General features: G+C 45.7%; 1 protein-coding gene across 12 annotated transcripts in view; it reads right to left on the bottom strand.

The window, feature by feature from the left end:
• Nucleotides 1-9,301: 9,301 nt before the first annotated feature.
• Nucleotides 9,302-13,959, bottom strand: part of NAP1L4 (nucleosome assembly protein 1 like 4) — a 31,380-nt gene continuing 26,722 nt past the window's right edge. For all 12 annotated transcript variants that reach the window (XR_014618495.1, XR_014618496.1, XM_084288061.1 and 9 more), the window contains one exon: nucleotides 9,302-10,580. Coding sequence is in view for 9 of the 12 variants with exons in the window: in XM_084288061.1 (XP_084144187.1) it covers nucleotides 10,542-10,580 (39 nt within the window). In the remaining 3 variants the exon portion in view is untranslated. The remainder of the gene's footprint in view (nucleotides 10,581-13,959) is intronic.

The raw sequence follows: 13,959 nt of genomic DNA on the forward strand, positions 1-13,959 counted from the left end.
CAAGGAAAACCAAAAACCATGGGAGAAAAAGGAGAAGAGGCATCAGCAATGTGCATTTCTCCAGTTTTGTTTGTTTTTCCCAAAGCTCACCTGCTGCTGATTTATGTCCCTGTTCCAGACACCAGTGGGGTGGGAATGGGGTGGGTTCAACAGCCCCGAGCAGCAGCAGTTGGTGTGCATAAGCCCCAGGTGCCACCCAGTTTGCACCCATCGTTTGCGTTCAGCATCATAAGAGGGGGAGAACGGCAGCCCACCCATCACTCCAGTTAACCGTTCCTAATGAGGCCACCTCATAAAACTGGACTTGCTTTTCGTTCCCATTGGTTACTCAGATCCTCTCATGTTTGAATGCCCAACCCCACCTTGGCAAATATTTGAAGGAGGTGTCACAGCCCTGAGTCCTGGGGACGTCCTGATGCAACTCATAGTGGGCTCAGGGCTGGGACTGGAGAAAGTAAGCGATGAGCTTTGGGATGACGTTGTGCTCCTCCTCGCAGTCCCCATGCCACCCAGCTGAGTCATGAGGTGGGAAAGGGAAAACGTAACTCATAAAATGTTGGGAAATGGTGGTTTTGTTTTTTTCTCTCATCTTTCGTGGCAAAGAGAAGCGAGCTGGCAGAAACATCTGTGTGTTTTGTGCTGACTTTTGGAGCCAAGCACAAGCCCAGTGACCTGGGTGGCATGGGGCAGGGAGCCTTGGCTGGGCTTTGCTTGCCGGGGATGAACTGAAAATAAGCAGCCAGGGAAGGCAGCACCTGTCTGGTGCTGGCCCTCTGCCACCTCTCAATCTGGTCAAAGTTCCTGTGGGGTAGGGACTGCAGCCCTGGTGGGATGGGCAGGGAGGAGATCCATCACCTGGCCCAGAAGTAAGGGAGCTTTAAACACAGAAACTGTAATATCCTAGAAATCCCTCTGTGCTGCACAGTACAACACACTGGGCCAAATGTTGTAAAAGTTTAGCTATTAACCCCAAATTAGCAGCTTCATTTAGAAGAGGTTTCCTTTAGGGCAGCGCACGTAGGGTAGAACTGAGCTGGCATTACTGCCTGCAGTGGGTTCAGTCCCAGCTTTTCGGGAGATGCTGTAACCAGAGGGGTTTCTACGGCAAGGAAAAAATGCTGCTAATACCACATTTATAATAATCAATAATTAATAGAATTATCATGCTTATTAATTATGTTATTAATCTACCACTCTTAAATTATTGTTGTTATTATTATTGAATGTTGCAACTATTGAGAATTTATTCAGGTCAGAGAGCGAGGCCGAACACTCCGGTCCCACTGGCTGGCCAGCCTTCGGAGCAGGGGAAAAAAAACCTCCGGATGGAGCAAAAGAAGTTAAGGCTCTTGGCAGGCAGCAGGGATGACTCAGGCATTCCTTCAGCCTTAGTGGGGCAAGAGTCAATGTCACAGAACTGGATGGATTTCCCATAATTGGACAACCTTCGCCAGAAATGAACACTCAGGCTTGCATCAGCAGCGGCGAAGGCTACGGCAGGGGTGCGGGTGGGACACGGGGCTAAAAAGTGACTTTCAGTGCGAGTACCAGCATGGGCAGGAAAAGGTGGTTTGGGCAGGGACTGAGCCTGGGCACACTTCCATGACCATGTGTGCTGGCTTATCCTGCTTTGAGATGGCCAAAAAGGAGTAAATGGACAGCGAGAGCAAACCACCCCTGTGTCAGACATAGTGCCAAATGAGGTTGGAGGTTCTGACATTAAACCCAGACAGCCCAGGGCAGGATGTTTCATGGCCAAGGCCTCACAGGACACTGAAGAGCGAAGCTACATGAAAGTAGGAGGAGAAAGGTCTCGCTTCAGTGCGCCCATCTCCTTCCATCTTCTCCCCCACAATGGGTGGATGGGAGGGCCCATTGGTTGCCCTGCCGCTTCCAGGATAACTCATTCCCTAATTCCAGCCTTCCCTCCTGGCCGGGCGTTGTCTGCCACCTGTGACAATGTCCAAAGGCACTCTGTGGAGCTTCACCACCCAAGGTTTGTCTAAGCAGCCTATCAATCAGCGCCATTCAGCTCATGGCACCACCAGCAATCATCATCAAGGCCTGTGCTTGGTCAGTGATCAGGGAGAGCAGCAGTCATCCTGTGGTCACACCACCCTAGGACCTGGGCTTTTCGGGTCCAGCCGCCCCGTGAGCACATTTCTTTGCAGTGTGACAAGCCCACGGCCCGGCCTCGCCTTCTTGCACAGCCCAAAGCTGATAAGGGAGGGAACGTGCCCCTTATCTGTGGTGACTCAGGGCCGCACTTCCCCTCCGCTTGCACTTCAAAGGCCGGCTGCCTCCTGGATGGGAAAGCTGCTAAGTGTTGACCGAGGCCAGGAGGAGCTCAGCCACACCTGCTCTCAGAAATCCCCTTTTCTCAGGAACCACAGCCTCCGCTCAGCCTTTTATCGCCCACCACCACTCAGAGCCTTTCTCCCCTGTGGGACATTTTGCCTCAGCCCTGCTTATAACTGAGTGGTGATTACTTTGGTACAATTATTCTGGAAAAATTAATCCTCTCATATTGATACTCGCCACGGTCCCATGGGGCACTGTGTTGCCATGGAGGAGAAACAGCCTCCCACAGGCAGTGTGCGCCCCGTGAGTCACTGTGGCCACACCGTGATAGGAGGAGGGGTGTTGAAGCCAAAGAAAAATGCCCCTGATCTAGCAACATCTTCATCCACAACATTATTTCCAGGGTAGAGACTGCTCCCAGGACATGTCCTCTTCCAGAAGCCATTTATCTTTATATACATGCACAGGGGGCAGCACCATGGGAGCCCAGGACTGGGTCACCAGCATGGTGGCCACATGTGCTGAGAACATCAGGCACCCCATGGTGACAGAGGTCCCATTTCTCTGGGCGATGCCCAGCAGATTGATGGGCTGTGGGGCACAGGAAAAACCTGTGATCCAGCCATAGCTGTAGAAGATGCTGGAGAAGACCTCAGGTTGTGCACAACAGGCTGCAGTCGACAAATGCTGTGGGCACTGAGGGGGGGAGGAAGCTTTTCTGGGGAGCTGGTGGCAGGCAGAGAGGAAAGCAGGGGAGGTTTTATCCGCCCCAGCCTTCCGAGGGTGGAGGCTGCTGGCTTGGCGCTGGCTGCTGGAGCCAGCCCAGCTCTCACATGTTGCTTCCATTCAGGCTTTCTTTGAAAAAAAAAAAAAAAAAAAAAAAAAAAAGCAGGTTTCACTTCTCCTCGGTCAGAGGAAAGCAGCTCACTCGCCCATCTGGCACGCGGCTGGGGCGGCCGATCAGCAGAACTGGCGTGACTCAGCCCTCCCACGCACAGCCTGCGATACGGCCCCGGATATATTTGCCAAGCAGGTGAATCAATCATTGCACAGAAAGACCTTGGACCTTGCTTCCTTTCCTTCCTTTTTTTTCTTTTTTTTTTTTTTTTACATGTGACCGTCCCTGGCTCCCTCTCTGGGGCTGGTGTGAGCCACCCCGGCGAGCCGCCTCCTCTCCACTCTGTGCCTGCGCTGTCGGCACTGGGGAGATGGCTCCCACCTTTATGGGAGTGCCAGTTGGTGCCCAGGGGCCCCAATGAGCTCAGCACCCTGCAGCATGTGGGCGCACATCCCTGGGAGCTGCCAGCCCGGGAATAAAATAAAATAATTTAAATAATATATATAAATAATAAATTAAAAAATAAAATAAATACATATATTTTGTAGCTCCTAAAGGTGGGCCTGCTATGCTCTCAGGCCCTCACCTCCCCACCAGGAGCCCCCCCATGTTTCATCCAGGAGATGTTTCTGGGTTGTACTGTGTGTGTGGAGGGCTTGCTTTGCCTTCAGAGGGTTTTTCAGTTCTGATTGCTTTTTTTTTTTCCCAAAGCTCTTCTCTGCCCCTTTGATGTGCTGCCTCCAACAACACAAAAGCCATTTGCAGTTTGCCTGGGGGTGCCAGGGCTGGTTTTAAGGCCCCAGTAGCACGGCCGGGTGACAGACAGTTCCTATCTGCTCCCGCCAGCCCTCCCAAGCCCCCCAGATGCTCACGCCTAAGGGCTGGGTTTGACCCCCCCCAGATGTCCCACCCAACACCCTGGCATTGCCATGGGGCCACACTCACAGGGGGCCAGTCCCCCTTCTCCCCGCCCGACCGCCCCCTTTAATTAAAAATTGAAATCGCGTAATTGCCTCTTCATTAAAGCCAATTAAAGCCCGGCTGACGAGGGAGGTAGGCGGCACATTTTGCAACTTGCCGCGGAGATGAGACAGCGTGCAGCGCAATTACGGCGTCTGTTTGCTTTGCCTCCATCCGACGGCCTCATCAGGGCTCGCTTTGAAAGCAGGCTTTGGGTTGGGAAGGTGCTGGCAAACCCCCGCACACTGGTCGGGCTAGCTGGTGGGAAAAGGAGGCCGGGCCTTCTCCTCCTCTTCCTCCTCCCCATCCTCCTCCTCCTGCCCCAGCAGCTCCTTGTGCTGCAGGAGGAGGAGGGATGCAGGTGGATGGAGAGCAAGGCTTTGGGGCAGCATTGTCAACATCGCCCGCAGTGGGCTACTGCCATCCCCACATCCTTCCTCATCCTCAAGCAGTGAGCACCACTTCTAATTAACACTTGGCCTCACTAATAGGGAGGTGGGAGCAGGGAGTGCTGCCCCCCGCCAGCACCTGGGGGGTGCCACCTGCAGCTCTGCCTTTTGCTCTCCATCCCTAGGCTCTAAAGCTACTGCCGGCTCCTGGGGGAGGCCAGGAGAGCCCAGGCAGGCTCAGTGCCCACACTGCTCGATCATGGGAACTGTGCTCACCCCATGCTGGTGACCCCTGTGGAGGAGCCTTCTCCAGGCCTCACAAGAGGAGGCAGCGCATTGCCCACAGCACGGCCTGGGGCGGCGGGAGGGAGGGCTCCATCACCTGTTTTCCTCAGGCAGGAGCTCCCGATAACAGCCCGGCCGCCTCCACAACCACAAGACTTTCCAGCCTGGTGAGCTCTACCAAGCCAGCAGCTGCAGACAAATGCATCTGAAACCCTGTGCTGCTGCTGCCAGAGAGCCCAGCTCCAAGATTTCCCCTCGTAATGCCAGCTGAAAAAAGCCTGGGCAAGCAACCCTTGCTAGCACTTTGTTGCACACACTGCGCTTGCCTGTATTTTGACCTGAACGGTGCTTATTAACCTTTTTTTTTTTTTTTTTTGGTTATAATAATAGTCCAGAGTCCTTTGTAAGCAATCTTTCTTCAAAGATCTCTTTTTTTGATCTTTTCATAGGCTAAGCAACAATTCATCCTATATAAATCTGGGATTGAAAGGACATAATTTGTTGTTCCCTGCTTTTTTTGAAGCGGTAAGAGATGAAACAGCTCAGGGGAATGTCAGCACTGGTTATATCTTAATTGGTTTTTCTCTGCATCAAAATGCCTTGAACTATTCACTCGTGTGCAGCAGCACTACATGACCTTTACAGCGAGTGCTCTGACTCTTCAAACAAGTTATAGCCCATCTCCCACCTTAGGTGTTTTCATTGTTAGTGGCTCTGACACTAATTTTGTACCCAGCCCTCTTCTTTCTGTCCAGGCAAATCAAAGACTTCCAAACGTGCCTTAAGCCAGGAGTGTAGAAAGGAAGAAGGAAGACTGCATAATTGGGTGAAATTAAAAAGAAAAAAAGGGAGTGAGGGGAGAACATTTCACAGCCTTTCCCTCAACCTACGCACCGGTTTTCCCCGGTGAAGAGGCTGCACGTGGCCATCTGATGTTTCTGCTTCCCAACCCCAGAAACACTGTTCCTGCCCGCAAGTGTGAACTTCCCCCTGTTGGCCAAACAGACATTAATGCTAAAACACAGCAGAAAGTCCTTCCTTTCCCCTAAAAGATGGGAGAGCATGGACTCAGCAACTGCAGGGGTGCATTTGTTTTGTAAAGCCATCAGGTTATCAGCTCGCAAGGAATAGAAAGACCAATGGCCCTTCTTTTCATCAGCAGCATCATGTTATGCTGTTCAGTTCCTGCCCCAAGCAGGGGCAAGTTATTATCACACATATCTATATATGTCTATATGTAGAGAGATTTTCCTTTGGGCCATATTGCGTAATGAGCAAATTCCTTTCCAACCTGCTTCCCTTCAGCCCTCTCCTTAAGCTGGGCCGGGTCCGGTATCGGTGATGCTAACTTGCAAGAGCTGGGGGCAGGAAGAGAGGAAGGGCTGAGCCAGTGAGAGGGCACATTATTGCTGCAGACAGTTTATTTTGGAAAGGAAAATTTGCTAATAGGGTTTTGTTAGTTGTTGTTGGTTTAGGTTTTTTTGTTTTTTTTTTTTTTTTTTTTCAGCCCAGGACTGTTAGCAGGAAGGTTGGTATGAGCTCTGGCAACCAGAGCACACTCTCGCTGGGTTGTATTCACCTGGTTTGGCATCCCCACAAGGCGTCCGGATTCCCACGGTAAAAACCGGAGGGTAATGAAGCTTGTGCAAGAGGCGAGTGCTGCTGGGTGGAGCACGCGCTCGCTTGTGTAATGGCGAGATGAACGAGCAGAGAGGAGAGCCGGTCTGGAAACAAAGCTGGCACTGGGCGAACAGCTCAGCCTTCATTCACAGAATGCTTCATTAACAGCACAGAGTGACTTCGCTAGTTATTTTCCCTTCCTTTGAATGCTTGTCAAACCTGAGTGACTTACAGCGCTTATTGTCCCTGGCCTACGAGAGGCTGGAGGTATTTAGGACAGCAGTGTGAGCGCATGGAAAAAGTCCTGCCTGCTGTTAGCGGTATGGCCATGACCTGCCTGGGGAAGGCGGCTCTCCTGCACACAGGTCACGGTATGGTGACAGCTGGGCACAAAATCACCTCCCCCCAGTAAGAGGCAGACAGTGAAGAAGCATGAACGCAGCACTTTTATTTATTATTAATTTAGTTATTTATTACATATTACAGAAAGCTTGCTGAGAAATGCTTTGCAAGAGGCGATCTCCATGGTCTCCAAAAGCTGACTGCAGCCTCTTGGTGGCCACTAGGACCCACAGAACCGGGTGAAGTTCAGTGACTCCAAGACTTTGGAGAACATCACATGGGAGAAGCCAACCTCTCCTCTAGCCTGCCTAAACCACGGCTTGTGCCTATGGGCTCAGCTAGAAAGGCTGCTTGTTTTCTAGCTGAGCTGTAATTATTTCCAAAAGGGATCAGGCTAAGATGCTTCAGAAAAAAGTGCAAATCTCAAGCACGAGTTCATAAGGTTATGTGCTAACTCAGTGTGACTTTAGGCAGCCAGAGCATGTCTTACATCTCAAGCTTGCCTTCTGAATCACCAAATTCGCAAAGAACAAGCAATTTCCTTGTGCCGTAACCAGTCTGACCTCTTCTTACACGCTCGTCTCTGGCTCAGGCCTCCTCAGGACTTGGCTGTGCTGAACTGGCTTCCTTCAGGAGACCTTGCTGGCTTGAGGAACTGCCGTCAAGGCAGCATTTCCCTGAGAATGAATTTATTAAGCCTCCTTTATTTTAAAACAGGCAAAGCTTGTTTCAGGAGAGTGGAAACTTGCAAAGCCTATTTTAACTCTTCCAGCTGCCTCAAATCCTAACCAGGTGGTAGCCAAACCCAGACAGCTGAACTCGCTGACAGTGCCCACAGACATCCCAAACACCTCCCACAGGGGTCCCGGGGAGCCCCCAGTCCTGTGTCATGGGCCCCTGACAACCCGCAGCCCCCCACTGCCAGCTGTGGGGCCCTCCAGGCCTTCTTCCTAGAGACCCAAGGTGCTGTTACCGCACTGCTTCCCAAATGAATCTTACTTGGACTGCTTCCAGCTGCTTCAACCTGCAGACCCAGAAATGGAGCCTTTTTTTTTTTTTTTTTTTTTTTTTTTTCTCACCCTCAGGTCAGAAGCTAGTGAAACGAAGACTGCATCAAACTGGTGTGTTCTCACAGACAGAACCGAAGTTTCCTTTAGGGAGTTGCTGTGAAGGTAATCAGGCATATATTGATGTAGACTTTTGCTTTGTTTTGGTATCACAGCTCACCATTTTTAAAACGTCCCTCTAAAGAGGGAATTTTGCAATTCATTTGACTTGAGGCAGAGTCTTCAGAAACCACCAGGACTGAGCCTTTTTTCCTTTTCTGCTGTAGTTTACGACTATAAATAACCATCTGAAGCCAAAGGAGAATTTACTAAGCTACTCATCTTTGCCATTATCAGCTAGATCTGTAATGGTAAGGGCAAGGCTAGGTTTTGACAAGATCTGTGCTCTGTTAGACTGCGTCGCCTGGCATTAACTCTGCTTCTAACGAAGCCCGGCTCAGCTTTCCCACTGCTTTCCTGAGGATGAACATCTTGCTCGTCAGCTTCATTACCCACTCAGCTCATTTGCTCCTCCTGAATGCTGGCACATTCACTCTCCATGTTCTGGAATTTCCCGTTTTCTTGAAATTAAAGTTAGCCTTTAAGGATTCATGCACATAAATTACTTCAGTGTGCTAATGTGCAGATGTTTATCTCCAGGTACTAGCACTCCTATTTAACCATGTGGTGGAAAGTATTTCTTTATGACAGTGGAAGCATATCATTCACTTTCTTTTGATATAAAAGACTGGTCAAATACCTCTACCTGATGTGCCTAGCATCACCAGCACTGGTATCAGCCGGTTAGCATGCAGGCAAGCTCTATAGTTTTTCCCACCCTTGTCAACCATACATCTACACCAGCAGAAGTGCATACTGTAGATTTTTCTCCTCTACATCCCAAGTTATTGTCACTAGCACAAATTTTTAGGACCACCCTTGCCTGTGAATATTACATGCACATCCCTTACCCCAACTCCTCCTGAGTCTGTTAATCACCACAGTTCAGTGACTGGCTGCAATTATTTTTTTCCTTCAGTACCCAAAACCTATCCACACCCCCCTCCTCCTCCCCTCACCCCTACCTTAATTGAGCATTAAGAACTGCATTTTCTGACTATAAAGTATGGATGTATGAGTATCTCAATATGCCCTAAACCAATTCACACCCCCAGCACCTTCTCTGTGACTGAAGTAGGTAACTGCATGAAATCTTTAGTGATGTTGGTGCCCCTTAAGCCCACGACAATACAGATGCTTAGAAGCTGAGGAAACTTTGCTTGCAAATCAAGCTAGTTTGTTCTGAATTACATTGAAAAACTCTTTTTAATGCAGTTTTCACAAGGGCTACTTTTCTTCGTCTCTTGACAACAAAGGAAGCCAGCCCCATGCACATTTAAGAGCTGTATTATGCCAAAGAGGTGGCATGCCCCTTGTTGCAGACTTCAGAGTTAACTACAGAATGTCAAAGGGACTTTCATTTAACCTAGGAAGCATTACGGACCAGACAGGCACCAACGTTCATGTTTCACAACTTTAATAGAATATTCTATCTATTCTGTACAAATTGAAAACACTGTATTAAGTTACAAATGTGTAAGGTAAGGCTGGAGCACTCTACATGCCTGGTCACAGTGTTGATACAGCTGCTATTCAACTGCTGCCAGAGGTTGGCAATGGATGCTGAAACTAGAAACATGTACCTGAAGTGCCGCACAACAACAAAAGGTAGTTTTGAAGACTTCAGAGCTTTAAGAAAACAAATTGTGGAATGGAATAATTTCAGTGTTGCAAGTAAGACACCAAAACTTCAGATTTATTGAACTGAATTTTGTTAAACTTCTGTGTTCATAGTGAAAGGTCCTTCCATGCTGGACACTAAGCAATAAGACTACTGGAAATTTTCTTTGGCTGCAACCCACTTCCATTGACAGCAAGTTTGGCCTTTACATTTTGATCTTCATCCAGAAGAGATGTCATTTTGATAAAAGTTCGTTTCTTCTGTCTAGACTACTACATTGAGACCAATTCAAATCATTTGTTGTACAAGTACCCATATTTTATGCAAAACAGGAAGAATATTTTCAAGTATATTAAAAACTATTAAAAAGCACTAATTCTGTCAAAGTACTTACAAACATGAATAAATAAATAGTAAGATGAACAACTAAGTCTCAAATATGACACCCCCTTCAATGAAGTAAAATTACTTCAATTCAATTGGTTTTACTGAGATAATAAATATGACATTTAAAGCTGCTCAAGCACTAGTTCAATTTGTAGGTTGCAAGAAACATTAAAAAAAGGGGGGAGGGAACTAGCAAAGAGTTCATATTGCTCTATCCGTTTCAGCTACCATACAGGTAATCCATTTACTTTAGCTTCTCAGCACATTGCTATTCCACAATTTTCAAGGTTTTAACAAGAAAATGGATAATCTTCGCTTGGTAGTCTGGACTATTCCCCTATGCATAGGGCAAAAGGCTCTAAAGGCCTACTGACATACTTAGCTACAGTGTACCAACGGCTGTAGAGTGTGCTTTATTTAAACCTCTTATTTCCCAAATGCATTGAAGTTGCCACTGTACATGTTAAGCAATAAAAGAAAAGTTAGTGAAAATCATGCATTTTAAAACAAATTAATTTTAAGCATTGTTAATAAGATTGTGCTGCAGCGATGAAGTATCCTGAACTGCAGGCCAGGTATCCAAATATTTGTTACAAGTTGTTCAAATATCACTTTGAAGTGGTATTTCCTTATTACTGTTGTTTGCATTCAGCAGGTTGGCTGGAATCTTTCTGTTTAAATGGAAAAAGAAAAAAACAGTTAAAAATCAAAATGGCATACAATAAATAAAATACTTAATGAATAAAATAAATTGTCTATGCAGTCTTAAGCTAGCTAGAGAGCATTAACATATAAGGCAAGCTACATATAAATTCAGGTAATATCATAAAGTCTTCAACAGTAGTGCTTTTTTAATTCCTTCCAACTGCTTGGTACCTCATACTATTTTTTAATCTGTATTTGCATTCTCTAAACCCCATCCAGTAGGCTGAGGTTCAAACAAACCAGAAAGCAAGTGATTTTCTACTCCCCCATCCAAAGGCTCAGTTTGACTTTCAGTTCATATTAAACTAACAATAAACTGCCACCTCCTCACCAGCTTGGAGGAGGGATGAAGGCAGTGAAGTCAGGCTGCTTATTTTTGCAGCATAATTGAGTTTTTACTTGCTTTTTCTGCAAAGGCGATAAAAATGTAATTAATGTGTTGATTTCGTCTAGGTTCTGCATCACCAGTATGCAACTATTCAACAGTTTAACACTGGGCAAGAAGTCCATATGTTAATCTGAGTATGCAAAAGCAGAAACACCTTCATTAGGGAGTAAAACTATTTCCCCTCTGGCAAAAGGAAGTGTATTTGGGAAAGAACAAGTACTCAAACAGCTAAGAACTTCAGGTTTTACATTGTACATCTTGCTTGGTTTTTGCTGTTGTAAAGCAGTGTTCTTAGAAAGCAGAAGAATTTACTTCAGTGTATTTCCTGTTCACTTCTCCCTTTACTGTTCTTATTATAGCTTATTATAAGCAAAATCTAAGTCACAGAAACCTGCTGAATTCTAGTAAAGAAAAATAAAACTAAAATATGACACCTTGAATGCCACCAACTGCAAAATAAGATGTTTCTGGGTAACCATCCTAAAGAGGAACTTTTTAATGTTGCAAAGGAAGCAGACATGCAAGAGTTCATCATGCATCAAGCGACCAAAAGCTAAGACAACTTAAGCACTGTGCTTGTAGAAGAAGAGTAAGAGATGCAACCAAGATACTTTATCAGAAAGTTTGTCCTGAAGAAGATTTTTTAAACCCAGACAATTATTCCCTTCACCACCTAAACTGTATAGGGCTGGAGGTCACTATCGTACCCACTGGAAGTCTAGATTACAGCCTAATTTTGTCTCTTTTGCACAGATATGCTAGAAATGTTCAACTCCTTCCTTGTGATTTTCCTCCCTGGTGCATCTGGCTAACTTCAACTCTGTACTTTCTCATCTGCCTGAATTCCCCAGAAACATGAACTCATTTTCACTGATCCAGCACTAAATGCAGCATGAATACCCTTCTTTTCAAGAAGAAACGTTTGCACAAAGGTAGTATTCTTTCTCAAAAATATCTGACTGCCACTGCTAATTGTTGCATGCTAACAAACACCCAGCATTTTTTTAATCAATAAGATTTTCAGAAATGCCTTTTTCTTACAGCTACTTTGTATTTGAATGTGGCAATAGAATAGTGCACAGCACCACTCCCTCTCCCACACACCCTCTGGCTAAGAGCTGTAATCAAGTAACAAACCAATTATTTACAAACTACTTCAAAAGCTTTTAATCTCCCTCCCTTCCTTCCTATTCACCTCTAATAGGAAATCAGACTCATTCAGGTTGACCATTGCAACCATTTTGGCCAAATTTTAATGGCCAAACAAAACCCCTATTTGCTAATTTTGCTAATAAGTTTCATCTCTTCTTCATACTTGTCTTTATTTCTGTGTAAGCATTTAAATTGCGATTAAAACCTGCATCACAGGACCTACAAAGTTCCTTTTTAAGGATCTTTCAGTGTTGACTACAGCTCTCATACAAAGAAAAATATAAAATTTAAGAGGCTGTCAGATACAAGTCAGTTGTTGGAAACTTTAGAGAAAAAAATGCCAGTATTTTATACTACTTTTGACTTACAGTTCAGGGCATATCTCTCTTGACAATACATATCAACTGTTTAAACTGGGCATAAGTAACAAAGTATCTCAGATCCAGTTTCCAACATAATCATTTTGCTTCCCCTACTGCAGTAGCACAGCACTACTCCCACCGAGCTGGCCAGCATGAGTTCCACGTTGCCTGCATTTACCTGTCAGCCTCACATCTCAGGATTAGACAGTGAGATGCAACAGCACAGGTTGATGACTACCCTTTTCTTCAAAAGTTACCGCTTCTGCATCAGGCACGTGAAAGCTGAAATTTAATTTTTGGCCTGTAACTGCTCCTGAAAGATCCAGACCCTAGGTTGTAAGTGTGATTGAGATACTACATCCATACTCCCTCAGGCACGGCTGTTAGTTTGAGCTTGCTCTTCCCATGCTGCCCTGATTGCTGGTGACATTTGCACAGACAACCACTACCAAAATCCGTTTAGAGCAGGGTCTGTTCAAAGCTGCTATTTCCTCCACAGTAGCAAGATTTCCACTCACACTATGTTTTCCTAAATTAACTCTCAAAAGTATCTTGAAAATGTTGGTGAAGTGTCTCAGCAAGGCAACAAAGACCAAAAAAGGAAAGACTAGAACCAGCAAAGATAAGGAATTTTATCTCATTTTATAATAAATCAGTAAACAAGTAAGCTGAGATTCACCACCATCACTACAGAGCCAAACAAGAGTTCTTGTTGTATAGAGAATTTCTTCAAGACAAGTCCTGAGCAATGACTTAAATTCACATGAACTGTGACAGAACGTTTTACTTTAATGTCTTTAAGGCAATTATTTCAGAACATTTACTTAGGCTGTGCAAGCGGTGGTTTAAACTGCTCTGGGGCCTTGATTCCAGCTTGAGAAACTGTTCCAATCAAGATATACAAGCTAAATGAGACTCCCACTTACTCTAAAGCTTATTAATTTTTAACTCCTTCATTAGCAAGTATTTATATGTAAAGCTTTTGTGTCACTGCTTCTTGTTTATAGCACCACTTGTTTGAAACAAACAAATAATAATACTCCTGCTACAATGGACCTCAACATTTTTCTTCTGGGATTTCATTACCCAGAAGATAAATGCAAGAAGCTTCAGCTAATTAGCTTACATACAGACCACTTCTTCAGACATCAGCAACCAGATCAGCTGAACTGTATCAATTGCTTATGGACAGAGGACATGCACTGAATGTAATGAGGAAGTTTCAGCTAAAATTTGCAGGATCAGAGGGCTAAAAGGGAGAAGAAAAGCAGGTCTGTAGTAGTATGAATCTCTCTCTACAAACTGCTTCCATAGCTTACATACAGCCCACTGCTTCCCTTCCACCTATCCAATTAATTTGGTGTCCTAGAGAATGGGGGCATACATCCAAAGTACCTGTGCCATTTACGTTGGTAATTTAATCCTTTCAAGCCAGATTTTTTT

Source organism: Netta rufina, assembly GCF_964035555.1.
Source record: "Netta rufina genome assembly, chromosome: 5".
In the NCBI taxonomy this organism is placed as follows: domain Eukaryota; kingdom Metazoa; phylum Chordata; class Aves; order Anseriformes; family Anatidae; genus Netta; species Netta rufina.